This window comes from Equus asinus, chromosome 16 (assembly GCF_041296235.1).
Source record: "Equus asinus isolate D_3611 breed Donkey chromosome 16, EquAss-T2T_v2, whole genome shotgun sequence".
Classification (NCBI taxonomy): Eukaryota; Metazoa; Chordata; class Mammalia; order Perissodactyla; family Equidae; genus Equus; species Equus asinus.
Window position 1 is genome coordinate 37,410,352 of NC_091805.1, and position 15,715 is coordinate 37,426,066.

A 15,715-nucleotide genomic window follows, 5' to 3' on the forward strand; every position below is an offset into this window, starting at 1 on the left:
TTCTGATGTAGTGTTATGAAGTCATTATACCCATTGAATAAATAATCTTGAATGACTACATCTCATTAGCAGAATGCCTTTGGTAGTTATGTAATTTATGTAATAAATTGCAAATTTCTTTTCACTTAATTATTAATAGTTCAGAGTGGGTAGGTTAAACAAAATGTTGATTATTGCCCCCCAAAACACACATCTACCTGTCTAAACATTTTCATCAGATGCCCCTCTGGCACTTCAAATGAAGTATGTTGAAAATAAATTCATTTTCTTTCCACTCTGCTGACCCTCTAAATGGCACCACAAAGCAACCATTTGGCTGTTTAGCTATTGTCTATGGCTGTTTCCATGGTACAGTAGCAGAGTTGAATAGTCATGACAGAAACTATATGGCTTCCAAAGCCTAAAATATTGAATCTTTTTGCAGAAAAAGTTTGCCTATCCCTGTTCTAAAGCATTGAGAAAATCACCAAAGAGTTTTAGTGCCAAAAGATATCTTAAAAGTTAAAAATGGAAAACAAAAACTATTTTGAAGGGAGGGAGTTTTAATGTCTGATGTTTAAATGTTAACTCTTAGATTTATCCACTACTGAAGTTGATGCCAATACCGGATTTGGAAAAATCTTCCCAAAACCTAATTTGAACATCGCAGAGGAGATTAAAGAAGACTCTGATGAAATGCCATCAGAATGTATTTCTAGAAGAGAGTTGGAAAAGGGCAGAATTTCTAGAGAAGGTAATTTCATGAAATAAACCAACGCTTATTTCATTTTACATTTCTTTAATCCTTCAGAAACAAAACACCAATTTCTTCATGTTATTTACCTTAATTAAGGCACATACTTCAAAACATCTCTCCAGTCACTGTTTTTAGTCACCACTTTTGGTTTTTAGTAACTATATTTTATAGAGAGGGAAGTATCTCTCACAATACAATGTTTCCAGTCTGTATTTGTTTGGAAAAAATTTTTATTTTCATTTCTAAAACTTTCATATGACATCTTAAACAAATCAGTGAGGCCTACAGTCAGGAGTTCTGTATTCCAAAACCAATTACTAGACCATCACACTACTGTGTCTGAGATGCTTGCAAGTTAATTGTTTAAAAAAAAAAATACTTAGTTTTAATTTTTTGATGATTATAAGTCTGGTTTAAGGATTTTTGTATCCTAACATGATAGTTTTTTATTTCAAATGGATTATTCCTGTTTTAATACGTTTTAGGAAAATATTTAGGGGGTTTAGATGGGTGTATAACACATAATAATTTTTCCCATAATAATGGGAAATAAACTTCCAGCTAGCATTTTTGCATAGAACATCTAGTTGTCAGGAGCAGATTACTGACACTAAATAGGAGTAGCTGTATAGGGATTCAGAAGCCATAGTTTGTCTGAAATACTCTATTATTATATTTGTATATTTCATTCGTACATTTCAATATATTGGTGCCTCGTTGTTTGGGAAATTGACTTTAAGCAAAACAGTTGCACAAATGATTGATGACATCTTCATTGACTTCAGTCTTTTTCATAAAGTAACTCATCTTAAAGAAGCTTTAATAATAAATACCTTATTGCATAAATTTTAGTTTTTCTAGATGTCTGAAAATTTTTAACTTTTCATATTATCACTTCAGATTTTTAATGAGTATTTTCATACTATTAATAGCATTGCTGTTAAGTTCTGTGGTTTTAACATTTTCATAATGCTTATTTTGTCTATTTAACATTTATATTTGAATGTTATGGTTTTTCTTTAAAAAATTGATGAAAATATCTTAATTTTATATCCTTGTTGGTTTTTTTTTAAATAAGAAATGGAAACACTTCCGGTTTTTAGAAGTTATGAGCCTGGTGAACCAAACTGTAGAATTTATGTAAAGAATTTAGCTAAACATGTTCAAGAAAAGGTAAGTTTAAATTTATAAATTGACTTTATTGTTTTACTTTTTTTTTTTCTGGACTTCCTTATCTGTCTTTTTCTTGTTGAAATTCTAGGACCTTAAATTTATTTTTGGAAGATATGTTGACTTTTCATCAGAAACACAACGAATAATGTAAGTGGCTGTTGTATTCTCAAATTATGGGGTTCTTTTGTTTACTTGTTTTTTGCTGAGGAAGATTTTCCCTGAGCTAACATCTGTTGCCAGTTTTCCTCTATTTTGTATGTAGGTCACTGCCTTAGCACGCCATGAGTGGCATAGTTCTGCATTGGGAGCTGAACCTGGGTTGCCAAAGCAGAGCGTGCCAAACTTACCCACTAAACCGCTGCGGCTAGCCTTGTGTTTTTTTTTTATCCATTACAAATTAACCCCCTTTTATTCCAATGTTTCCCCTTAAGAGATAAAAATTATATGAAGAAATTTCTCTTATGTGTTGCATAATTAATCTTTTAGTCATCTAGAGCAAGAGTTTGAAAACTTCTTTGTAAATGGGCAGGTAGTAAAAATTTAATAATTTTATTTTATTGCAGGCTATATGGTGTTTGTTGTAAGTACTCTATTCTGTCTTTTTACCTTGAAGGCAGCCATAAGTGATACATAAAGGAATATTCAGGCTGAGTTCCATTAAAAACTTTATTTATAGAAACAAGCTTCATCATCATAGATTCTAGCCTTGATCCCCAGCTCTTAAGTAATGGTTCTCAAACTTTAACCTGCTTAAGAATCACCTGGAGAGCTTGCTAAAACAGTTTCCTGTGTCCCTCCCCGGACAGTCTGATTTTCTAGGTTCAGGTTGGGCCCATGAGTTTGTGTTTCCAAAAAGTTCATGGATGATGCCAAAGTTGCTGGCCCAAAGGTTACACTTGGAGAGCTACTGTTTAATAACTCATTCAGGAATATAGAGCAGTTAGGCAAATTTTTCTTTTAGATTCTTACCCTGGCTGTAACTTCTCTTCTTTTAATTGGGTTGCGTTAAGCAAGGCTCCCAATTTTGTGAGAGCAAAAGAGAAGAATATGATTTGTAAATTATATAAGAGCTAATGTTTAGAATTAGAATTTCATTCTTTAAAATTCCAAGTCAGTTAGCTCCAAGTTATATGAGACCTTTGGCCATATAACTTAGAAGTAGGGAATAATAAAAAAGGTAAGGAGAGAGACTCTTGAGGTAAAATAGAGAAGTGGCTCAAGACTAATTTTGTTTTAATCTTCATGTGAAATCAATACTTTTAAAGTCTTATCTGTCCTGTGTATCTTTTTAGATAGGTATGCACAAGGAGTAAAGTACCATGTCTTAAAATTCTCTATTTATCTTCATTAGTGGCAGATATCTCTTTTGATGAGGATACCAAAAGCTGCTTTTGCATGCCATGCAAAATACTGATCCTTTTTCTTGTTACTACCTTTGAATTACAATTATAAGAAAAATATATATGTATTTCATGTATGTGAATACGTACCTATGTATATATGTATACATCCTTTCCCTCTATTTCCAGTATTGCCTGCAATTAGAATTTGAGGAGAACAAATGATTCTGTATTGAGAAAGCTGTACATATCAAAATAATAAATTATAATGTTTCCCATGGGACTAGTCATGTGAATTTAAAAAAAGAAAATTTCACTGTTTTTAATTGATACTTTTAAATATTTTATATGCTTTGGTAGTCATATAGACTATCTAAATGGTAGGCAATACTTTAGTTGTAATTACAGTCTGATTTTTTAAATTAGTTTTCAATATACTTTTCTCTTGAAAATGTTGAAATATTAGTACACTAAGAAATAATAGAACACTATACTTGGAATAAAAGGATCTGGTTTGTGTTTCTGTATCTAACTTTAGTTATCTGCATGACCGTGAAAAAGTCACTCAGTCTCTGTAGACATCACCTGTAAAACGATGGTTTTGACTAGATGATCAGTGGGGTCCTTTCCTACTCTGAAATCCTACGTTACTTTTCTATGGTTCCTGTCAGCCCTTCTATTCTTGGTTATATAGTTGTTTTTTTGTCACTTCACTAGATAGTATTGAATTGGCTGCATGAAATTTTTTTTAAATAGAGATATGAGATAAAAACTTGAGCTTTGCTTTTATACTTGCTAGTAATATAATTTTTAGATCACATCTATTTATCATAGCTAAAAAAAGATAGAATCCATTTTAGAACAGAATACAAAATATAATTTTAGAAAGCCTGAGTAGTTAACGTGTTAATCAGACAGTGTAGTCATTTTTACTCTGAAATAGCAAAATTTTAAATTGTTCAACACATTCCCATTCACTTCATCAAAATTGTTTGTCCTTCTTTGAATCAAAACCACTCTTCTTTGACTTCTAGGTTTGATATACGCTTGATGAAAGAAGGTCGTATGAAAGGACAAGCTTTCATTGGACTTCCAAATGAAAAAGCAGCAGCAAAAGCCTTAAAGGAAGCTAACGGATATGTTCTTTTTGGAAAACCTATGGTGGTTGTATCCTTTAAGTCAATCTGTTCCAACACTATGTAGTTTTGAGGAGAAGAGTATAATTGAAACTAATTTTTATATTTTCTTTTAGAGATCTCAACAACTGGCATTCTAACTTGAGATGGTTATAAACATACTTAGCTGAGTCAGAGGATAGTATTATTTATATTTTTATTGGAAAATAAAGGAATCTCAGCATCATGAGGTTATTAGAGTTCAGTTTATAAAAAATCATTTCACTTGTACAGCTCAAAAGTCCCTACTCATGCTAAGCCTGAGACTACATTATCCAGAAATATATTTGGAGCTGTTAAAGATAGGATTCATTATAGTTTTATTTTATATTTTATATATTTATGTTATAAAGGAGACCTCTTGTTTATTTCATATCTCTATTTAAAAAAATTATTTTATAGTATATATTATAATTCATGTTTCTGTTTGAGAATTTTAATAACCAGAATATGTCATTGATAACGATCCTGCTTTTAGTAGTTAATGCAGTTTGCAAACTAGAAATAGGTGGGATAGGTGAAGGAGTGAAGGTCAGGTATAAAAAATGACTGTAAAGAAAAAGTACGTTTTTACTTGTCCCCCAAATTGTGGACAGCAGGTCGGAGGCACTCAACAAAATATTTGACAAATGACAGAATGAGAAGACAAGTATAAAAGATAAATTAAAAAACTACCCTACATTAGGAAGTTCTTTGTAGTTATTTAGAAAAGATTACTTTCATGTTTGTGAAAGAAACCTTAATTTTTCAATATTAGCAATTTGCTCGATCTGCTAGACCAAAACAAGATTCTAAAGAAGGAAAAAGAAAGTGTTAAAAATTAATGAAGGTAAGTGTGGATATAACATATTAAAAAGACAAGACTTTCTTGAGGTAAACTTAAGGAAGGATAAAAGCCTGATAGAATAATAATTCGGGTATCTCCTAAGGTTTGTAAAAGATTGATCCATCCATCCATCCCTCCCTCCCTCTCTCTCTCTGTCTATGCAGTTAATTCCCATTAAACTTCAAATTGTAACTACAGAATAAAGTCCATTTCTTTCTAAAAATTGAATTTGGAGATGACATTTATAAAGAGAATGTATGTTTGTTAGTTTTTATTTACTTTTTCTGTCTAGAGTAAAGCAGTGATTCTTAAACTTTAACATATATTATAATCACCTGGAGGGCTTGAAAAAACAGATTGCTAGGCTTCCCCCTACTCTCACCCAGAGTTTCTGATTCAGTAGGTCTGGACTGGAGACCTTGGGTAACCAGCTATCCCAGTTTTCCTAGGAGGGGTTTTCTGGGACACTGGACTTTCAGTGTCTGCCAAGCCAGGACAAGTTGGTTACCCTTGTTGGCATCTGAGAATTTGCTTTGCTAATTACTAAGTGTACACTTCACAGAAGTATATACATATTGTTTTGTGGAATGAAATATTTTACCTTTCAAATATGTAATTTTAATGCGTACTTAAGTAATTTAATGATTAAAAATGGTAGAATTAAGCACTTGAAACTCTAAAGTTTATCTCACAGTGTTTGATTTAAGAAAGATGACTGAAAATGTATTTCTTTTGTCGTTTATTTTAAATCTTTCTGGCTTTGTAAACTGGAAGAACATGAAGTAAATGGGTCAGAGTTACTGCTGTTAAGCTGAAAAAAAATCATATAACTAAATAAGAGAAGTTTGCTTAATGTTTATTCCTTTTGGGAGATGCCATGAACATTTGAATTTTGTTGTATCTATACTGGTGTAATCAGAAGTTTTACAGGTACCTTAGAAGAATAGTTAAAAATAAACGATTTTCAGTGTGTGTTTAAAAAAAATTTATTTGCAAATCTAATGTGAAAAATAAGAAAAAAATTAAACTGCGTTCTGCTGTTCTTCTTTAGAAGCATTCCTGCGTAAATACTGCTGTAATACTGTCATACAAAGTGTATCCTTTCTTGTATCCTTTTTGGGGCAGTGTTTTCTGTTTTTCCTAGAAATGTTTTGTCCCTCCCCCACCCATTGATGTAGATTAAACAATAATTTTTTACAATTTTTTGAAATGAAATATTTTTAAAATTATCTGTTGATTGAACAAATATTTTATGTATTTTTAAAGATTAGTTGCTGAATTTTCTATGCAGTCCTTTAGATTATATAAATTTTCCAAGGAAAGTTAGTGAATCAGGTCAACTTACTTGAAGAATGTAAACATTTGCTTTGACACAGAATTTAGTCTTGTTTTTTTCTATTTATGTATTTTCTAAACAATTCAGTAACACATAATTTCTGTTTTATGATGTATCTGGTTAGGTGTTCTATATAACGTGTTGTAAAATTTGATTGGGGAAACAGTTTTTTCTTTTTGAAAAGTACATATATTGAAAATTTAAATAGCTGGTTTTCTTTGTGAATTCCAAGTAGGAGTAAGCAGACCTTACTTCTGAGGTCGTCTTATTGAAATCTCCTTTGAGATATATAGCAAGTAGAAGTATCTTCTTTCCTTTCTTTTTCTAAACAAAAGGAATAAGAGATAAATAGAGGGGAGAAGACATAATGTTGACTCAGTATAGCACATTAAGTGAAGAGAAACAATCCTGGTAGGTATGTAAGAACAGTGGTTTCCAGACTAGTTGATGCCCAGAACCACCCAGAGCAGTGGTTCTCTATCTTGGCTGCACATTAGAAAGACCTATGGAACTTTTAAAGAGATACTGATTTTTAAAAAAAGAAAGCTTAAAAAAATATACTGATGCCTGGGTTCCTTCCCCGGAGTTTTGATTTAATTGGTCTGGAGTATAACAGAGATACTAGAATTTTTGAAACCTCTGAAAGTTTTGATTTTCATGTGCAATCAAGGTTGAGGACCATCGAGGAAGGACTTTTATGCATCCATTCCTGAATTCTATCCTGGAACTAGTAAATCAGAATCTCTGGGAGTGGTACCAAGAATCTAATTTGAAAAGATTTCCTTGGTAGTTCTAAGGACTGACCAGTTTGGATACTGCTTTGTTAGATTAAAATGGTTAGGTGCCTAATACCAGCCTAGCCATCTAACCTTTTATCTAAATAGGAAGATAAGGTGTTGGAGGCTCTACATTTCTTTCTTGAAAATCCTGCTATTAATAGTCCTATGGAAACATTTCAAAATTCTGTTAATTGGTATCACCCTGAGAGTACAAAAAGTTATAGATATTGAAATTGCTGATGTTTTTTCCTATAGGCACTGTTAAAATTTTTATTTTTTAATGTTGTAAATTACAGTTTCTGCATAAGCTGTTTACTTAGACGATTAAAATTTTGTACTGACATGATTCACTAATTTTCTAAATATGAATGTTTTAGCTTTTAGTTGCTTTAAATTAACTGTTTTATATAATCATGCTTATTTTTAATGAACTTTTATGATGTTTTAGGTTCCTTTTGAATTTCATATCTTTCAAGTGCTTTCCAACTTTGAGGAGATAAAAATGACCACCTGGACTATGGAACTGTGCGTAACAGCTTTTAAAGTGTATTTAAAAATTAAATCTATATGCATTTAAATCAGTTTATTGGAGATATATTACATGTATTTTAATCATCTCATATATAATAAATTATTTTCTTTCCAATAAAATAATGTTCCTAACTTTTCTTTATGTTGTTTTATACATCTAGAAAAGTATAACTTGATAATTACATAAATTTTTTTATTAAGGTAATTTTATAATGCTAAATATAAATTTCCTTTATGATTACAAGTACTGCTCTTTTTTCAGTCTTATCTGGATACCAACGCACTTGCTTATGTACTTTTATAAATAGTAATCTTACGGCTTCTGATTATGTTAGGAGTGGTTTTGTTTGAGTTTTGTTTTTTTTGTTTTGTGTGTTTAACAGTGGAGGATTTTTCTCAGTTTAGGGAATTTGTATCCTTGCTCTAATTTAATCTTCCATTTTTGTGCCCTTAAATCTTTCAAAATATCACTCAAAGGTGTAAATATTTTCCATATAAAATTAGTCTGTTCTCTTAGTGAAATTAGTTTCAGCTGTATGTAAGCAGGAACATTTTGATGTATTTTATTTAATTTATTCTTATTGATATTCTCCTATGAGTATGTAATAACAGCTTCCCCTTAGAGTCACTGCCCAAAGACTTGGGTCTTTGTTGGAATGCTGTTGTAAGTCACAACTTCCCATCTTTTACTCTTAGCATTGTGAAATAAGGACAATGAGAGTTTTAAAGATAGGAATTAGAAGTATGGAGAAGTGAACCCTAGAACATGCTAATGTTTATAGATGTCAAGTAGGTAAGGAACCATTAAAGAAAACTGAGGAGGAATAGGTAGAAGCCAAAAGAAGAAAAGATCTCAAGTTGGAAGAGGTGATCAGATATGTCTGCTCTGTTGATGATGCAAGAAAGATGAGTTCTGAGGATTGAACGTTGGATTTAGCAACATTTGTGACCTTGACTTTGACCAACTGATCTGATGATGGAAAGAATGAAAGGAGGTATTCAAGAGAATAGTAAAGAGGAATTTAATGTAGTGAGAATTGAAGACAGCTCTGTTAAGGAATATTGCTCTCAAGGGGAATAGAGAAATGGGCTGTTAATGCAAGAGGGTATAGAATCAAGAAGGTTTTTGTTTTTACTTTGTTTGGTCTTATAAAGATTGAGGATAGAGCAGGTTTGTATGCTAATAGAACTAATATCCAGTAGAGAAAAAAAGCACGTGATACAGGAAGGAGAGGGATATTACTGGAGCCATACATTGGTGTCCAAATAAAAGGATTAATTTTAAAGATGTACATGCATATAGCTCATTAGTAGCAATAGGAGGAGGGCTGATTGTGTAGGTCTAGATATTCATAGTTTGGAATATATAGTAGGAGAATGTTAAAAGTTTTGTTATATATTCTTAGTGAAATAGGAAGCAAGGTCATAAAGAAGAGGGAAAAGTGTTGGATTGAGGAAAGAAAAGAAGGTGTAAAATAGACATTTAGGAAAGTGGAAGAGTGAATAGACTCTTAGAAGGATTACTAGACAGTACTTAAAGTGCCCACTTCAAGTCCATGGTTGTTAATTTAAGTGAGACCAGTCAACATGGTTTTGTGTTTTTCTCCAGTTATGTTTAGCCTTGGTACCATCACTGAGTCGACACAGAGTCAAATTTAACCAGAGTTGGAATTTTCCTAGATGAATACAACAAAGTGGGGAAAGGAAAAGGTGTTGTTGGTATATTCAGGGGAATGATTATAAAGGAGTGACATGGAAAGAAATCTGGGTAAAAAGCAAAGTGAGAAAATGAAGGACGTTGAGACAGTGAAGAAATGATATGATCAACTGTAGATTGCAGTATGGTTAAAGATGAGTTGCAGTTATTTACTAGAAGTAGGAACTAGAAATTTGGGAGGTTGAAATAAGACGGTAAGGTGACAAATTGACAATATTAGAGAGAGTACAGTAACAAGTGACTAAGTCCTAGGATATGAACATGATACTTGAGTGAAAGAGAGGTCATGGAAACAGATGAACTCAAGAAATTGAGAAACTCGGGTATTGAAAGGATCATCTAAGTGGATTTTGAAATGATCAAGAATTATGACAGGAGTAGTGAGCCAATAGCTAATTATTAGGTGTGCAAAAACACAGTGTTTTTAAAAATCGACAGATAAAACTCTGAGTCCCCATGCTGCCACAGTGACAGGAAATGCAGCCTAAATAGTTTACTGAGAAATGGTGTATTATAGTGGTTTTACCAGGTATAGGTTCTAGATTCAAGTCTTGTGTCTATGGCTTAATTGCTTTATGGACTTGGGCAAGTTCTTTACTTCTCTATCAGTTTCCATGGAGATAATAATAATAGCTACCTTAGGTTTGTTATAAAGATGATTTGATTAATATAAAATACTTAAAACAAGTCTGTGTATGTGTGTGTGTATATATATAAAAAATCAAGTTCTCAGTAACCATTAAGCATTAGCTCTTGTGGTGGTTGTGGTGGTTTTCAGCTCACCTCAGTCCCCAAGGTGATGTAAAGATTCTGAGGTCTTAGAAAAAACTTGAGTCATCTTATCACCTTGATTATCACTGAGATGCTCGGCGCTTCTATTGCTTCATTGCCACACTTGAACTATGAGACTATTTGACAAATTTAGGAACTTTGGTGTCTAGGAATTAACCTCTTTATGGATGACGTGCAACCATCCCAACCTCATGCCGACTTCATAAATTGAGCGTATGACCTAAGTGAGTTCAATTAGAAGGGTTTCCTGGGCTTGTACAGAAATTTTTTTTTTTTTTTCCCCCTGGGTGGAGCTGTATTTGGAGCTGGTAATCATTATCCTGACAGTTATCATGATGATAGCTCATTATGATCCATGAGTTAAAGAAAAGAGTCATGGAGATGGAGTACTGATAATTTGAGCCTATAGTAAAAGCAGCCCTAACAGCTGTCTATCATTGAATTTTTCAGTTACTTTAAACAATAAAGTACTTATTTCCTTTTTATTTTGCTGGAGGGATTTGGCACTAACTGGCCACGTGTGGGTCAAATATGTCACCCCTGAGGTGAGGAGTGAAGTTTTATATAAACTACATGACATGAGGGTTGAGAAAGGGCTTGTTCTCTAAAGGAAAAGCGTAGCGCTGTAAAATCAAGAGAGAAACTAGGTACTCGGCAGCCAAAAACAAGTGTTTTACTACAGTATACAATATGTAAAACTCTTCTTGCCATGTGGTGCTTTTCCATTTATGCCTTCTACAAGGGCTGGACTAATTTAAGGCGAGTAAGGCACCTAGGGTGGAAAATTTAAGGAGACACTCAGAGTAATGCAAATGCTCCTCACTTCAGTCCAATCATGGCTCTGGTTCCTACTTTTAGTAACATTAACAGAATCAGCATAATCCTGATTAGATAAATCATCAAACAAAAGGGAGTAGCATTCAAATTGCTATTTTAGAGGATTTTGAAAGTATTTGTTGTGCAAGTGAGACTCTTCCAAAATCAATATCGAGAGATATTAAGTGTTTGAACAGAAGGGAAAGGAATCAGTATCTATTAGGCACCTGGTATTATTATAAGTATCATAAGTGGTATATCGGTGCTGTGTCATAATTTAAAAAGTTAAAATTTCTTCTGTGTAATCAAATACCATTTTTTATTTCTAATTGATATATATATTCTTCAAATATGAAACTTTTAAGAGCTTAGAAAAATATATACACAAAATACTATTATGTAATATTCATGAAGATATTGAATATCTTCCTTTGGAAGAAAAGATGGAAGGGAACAAGATTGAGGTTTGAGTGGGTAGCACTGTATATATTGTATTTTTCTTTAAATAAGATATTTGAAGAATATTTTTAGAAAATGTTAACATCTGTTAAATATGGGCCTTGGGACATGGGGTCTGTTTTTTATATATATATATATATATTTTTTTTTTTTCCTAAATGACAAATATATTACAACTTAAATGAAAATAAAATAGTGGAACATCTCTAATTGAATGTTTCTCAGCCATTTCTTCATTATTCACCCCTCTACCAAAGGAGGATTTTTAGACGTTTTTATCCATAATCACCGCACATGAAATTTTAATACCACAATGTACTATATGTCTGTTTCTAAACTATATCTGTATCTGTCTTTGTGTGTAAAAAGATTTTTCTTCCCACCCCCCCACCCCCCAGGTAAGCAACAGTGACTCATTTGGAAGACATGATTCTGTACCACAAAACATTAACAAATTCAAAACCTTAACAAATCACACAAAGTATATTCTCTGACCTTAGCTGAATTAAACTAGATATCAGTAACAAAAAAATGAAAAATCTTCACATTTTTGGATATTAAAAAATAGATTTCTAAATAATATATGGGTCAAAATAGAATTCTTGAGAAATTAGAAAATGTTTGAATTGAAGGAAAATGTAAATAGAACAACATAATTTATGGGATACAACTAAAGGAGTGTTTAAACGGAATTTGCTTATATTAGAAAAAGAAAAATCAGAGATTGATGATTTAACCTTCCGCATTAAGGAACTAGGAAAAGAAGAGCAAATCCAGAGCAAGCAGAAAAAGGAAATAATAAAAATAAGCATAGATCAATGAACTTGTAAACAGAAAACAGTAGCAAATATTATAAACAAACCTAGTTTCTAAAAAAGATCAGTAAAATTGAAAACGTTCTAGCCAGACTGCAAAGAAAAAAGGAGTCTCCCCAAATTGTAAGACGATCAGATTGAAATGTTTTGAACAAATTTGTTTCCATAAATTTGACAACTTAGATGAAATGAGCCAATTTCTTGAAAGTGACAAACTACCAAAGGTTATTTGAGAAGTAGATAACCTCAGCAATCCTATATCTATTTAATAAATATACTTTGTACTTAAAAATCTTCTGCAAATAAAATTTAAGGCCTAAATAGCTTCACTAGTGAATTCTGCCAAAAATTAAATGAAGAAACCAACAATTCTATACAAGAATTATAAAAGCTAGTATTATAATAGTGACTTGTACCTACACTTGTTTTCTGCCTGGTTTAAGAGACTAATACCTTTTAAAAAACAGCTTATAAGCTAATATTATTGTAACTGGTTTGTAACTCCTCATGTTTTCTACATAACTTAAGAGACTGATGCATTTAAAATAATTATGTTTCGGTGCACATGATGTATAAAGGTATAATTTTGGGGACTTCAGCAAACAAAAGGAGTGGGAGCAGAACTGTAAAGGCAGAGTTTTTCTATGTTACTGAAGTTAAACTTGCATAAATTCAAATTAATGTTATAACTTTTGGCTGTTAAATGTAAACCTCATGGTAACCATAAAGAAAAGAGGTACAAAATACACGAAAAGGAAATGAGAAAGTAATTTAAACATTTCATTACAAAAAATCAAGTAAACAAAGACAGTAATGCAGGAAATGAGGGACAAAAAAATCTATAAGGCATACTGGAAAACAAATAAGCAAAATGACAGAAGTAAGTTCTGGTTTTTCACCACAGATTTTGCAGGAACATCTGCTCAGTCCTTGGGCCAGGGATTAAGGGGGCTTCACTGCCCAGCATAGAGCCAAGCAAAAACTGCTTAGAACTGTTACAGTACTTTTTAAATACAAGCTTTAAGCATTTACCTATTTCTTGGTTTTACCCTGGATGTGGCCAAGTTCCCAGGTACCTCTTACTGAAGGAATCACCAGCCAGCCACCCTGCCCTGGCAAGGCAGTCTTGTATCACCCAGCTGTGCTCTCAGGGGAAATATGAACATTTGTGCATCCTAGGGCTTGTGATTAGGCATACTCCTTTAAGGCAAAAACTGGCTCCTGTGACCTGGAGTTCTCTAGGCCTTTGTCCTGTTCAGATCCCTGGCAACCATGTAGTATGCTGATGCACATGCACAGTAGGCTCCTCTTCAGCAGACCTTGGACAGCTGGAGCCTTCCAGGCCTGGGGTGCTAGGGCCTGGCCACAATCATGTACATAACCTCCATGGTGGAGTGAACCCACCTCCTGAAAATCCTGAAAAGACAGCAGCCGCACACTGGTGACCATCAGACCACATTTGGACTTGCTGCCTGGTGTCCCTAGTTTCTTCAGAACCAAGGTTCCAAGGTGTCTCTTATTGGAGGAATCACTATCCAGCTGCCCTGCCCTGCCCTGGCAAAGCAGGCCATACCTTGGCTGTTGTGAATCATGCTGCACTGAACACAGGATTACAGACATCTCTTCTAGAGAATGTGTTTTACCCCCTTTGGATATAAACACAGAAGTGGGATTGATGGATCATATCATAGTTTTATTTTTAATTTTTTGAGGAACCTCCATACTGTTTTTCATGGTGGCTGTACCAGATTACATTTCCACCTATAGTGTACAAGGGTTCCTTTTTTTCACATCCTTGCCAGTGTTATCTCTTATTTTTTAATAATAGCTATTCTAACAAGTGTAAGGGGATAGCTTATTGTGGTCTTGATTTACATTCTCTTTGTGATTAATCATGATGCTCTTTTTATGTATCTGTTGCCCATTTGTTTGTCTTCTTTGGAAAAATGTGTATTCAGGTCCTTTGCCCGTTTTCTAATTGATTTATTTGGGCTTTTTTCCTATAGAGTTGTAGATATGATCTTTTATGTAGAAAACCCTAAAGATTCTTCAAAAAACTGTTAGAATTAATAAATGAATTCAGCAAAGTAGCAGGATCCTAAGTCAACACAGAAAAAAACCAGTTGTATTTCTGCATACTAATAATGAATAATCTGAAAAGCAAATTATGAAAACAATTCCATTTTCTATCAAATGAAAAAGAATATAATACTTAGAAAATAACTTAACCAAGGAGATGAAAGACTTGTACAATGAAAACTAAAATATTGCTGAAAGAAATTGAAAAAGACATAACTAAATGGAAACACATCCCATGTTCATGGACGGGAAGAATTAATAGTGTTAAAATGTCAGTACTACCCAAAATGATCTACAAGTTCAATGCAATCCCTATCAAAGTCCCAGTGACTTTTTTTGAGAAATAGAAAAACCCATACTAAAATTCATATGGAATCTCAAAGGACCTCAAATAGCCAAAACTATCTTGAGAAAGAAGAACAAAACTGGAGGACTAACACTGCCTGATTTTCAAAATATACTACAAAGGTACAATAATCAGAACAGTGGGGTACTGGCATAAAGACCGACGTAAATCAACGGAATAGATTGGGAAACTCAGAAATAACTCTCACTTATAAACATTGAAATGGTTTGGGGAAACTGGATATCCCCATGTAAAAGAATGAATTTGGATCCTTACCTAACACTATGTACGAAACTTAACTCCAAAGGGATCAAATACCTAAATTTAAGAATTAAAACAATAAAACTCTTAGAAGGAAACATAAGACAAAAGCTTTATGGCATTGAATTTGGCCGTGATTTCTTGCATATGACACCAACAGCACAGGTAAAAAAAATAGACAAGTTGGACTTAATGAAAATTTAAAAAATTTGTACCAAAAGATACCATCAATGGAGGAAAAAGGCAACCCGCAGAATGGGACAAAATATTTGCAAATCATATATCTGTTAAGGGATTAATCCAGAATATATAGAGAACAACTAAAACTCAACAACAAAAAACCAAACAACGCTATTCAAAAATGGGCAAAGGACTTAAATACACCTTTTTTCCAAAGAAGATATACAGATGGCCAATAAGCGCATGAAAAGATGCTCAACATCACTAATCATTAGGGAAATGCAAATCAAATCTACAATGCAATACCACCTCACACTCATTAGGATGACTACTATCAAAAAAACCCAGAAAATA

The 15,715-nt window shown here is 32.9% G+C and overlaps 2 protein-coding genes across 4 annotated transcripts in view; both read left to right on the plus strand.

Moving 5' to 3' along the window:
* RNPC3 (RNA binding region (RNP1, RRM) containing 3) overlaps nucleotides 1-8,686 on the plus strand; it is a 28,099-nt gene extending 19,413 nt beyond the window's left edge. Inside the window, exons 10-17 of one of the 3 annotated variants that reach the window (XR_006514486.2) lie at nucleotides 575-733; nucleotides 1,815-1,909; nucleotides 1,998-2,056; nucleotides 4,284-4,416; nucleotides 5,182-5,253; nucleotides 6,302-6,357; nucleotides 6,929-6,997; nucleotides 7,814-8,019. Coding sequence is in view for 2 of the 3 variants with exons in the window: in XM_070486941.1 (XP_070343042.1) it covers nucleotides 575-733; nucleotides 1,815-1,909; nucleotides 1,998-2,056; nucleotides 4,284-4,416; nucleotides 5,182-5,241 (506 nt within the window). In the remaining variant the exon portion in view is untranslated. Of the gene's footprint in view, nucleotides 1-574; nucleotides 734-1,814; nucleotides 1,910-1,997; nucleotides 2,057-4,283; nucleotides 4,417-5,181; nucleotides 5,254-6,301 lie in introns of all 3 variants that reach the window. The other 2 variants (XM_070486941.1, XM_014865257.3) reach the window with 2 other exon arrangements.
* The window catches only part of LOC139040394 (alpha-amylase 1B-like), a 30,978-nt gene continuing 23,010 nt past the window's right edge, over nucleotides 7,748-15,715 (plus strand). The window contains exon 1 of the mRNA XM_070486942.1: nucleotides 7,748-7,890. The gene's annotated coding sequence lies outside the window, so the exon portion shown is untranslated. The remainder of the gene's footprint in view (nucleotides 7,891-15,715) is intronic.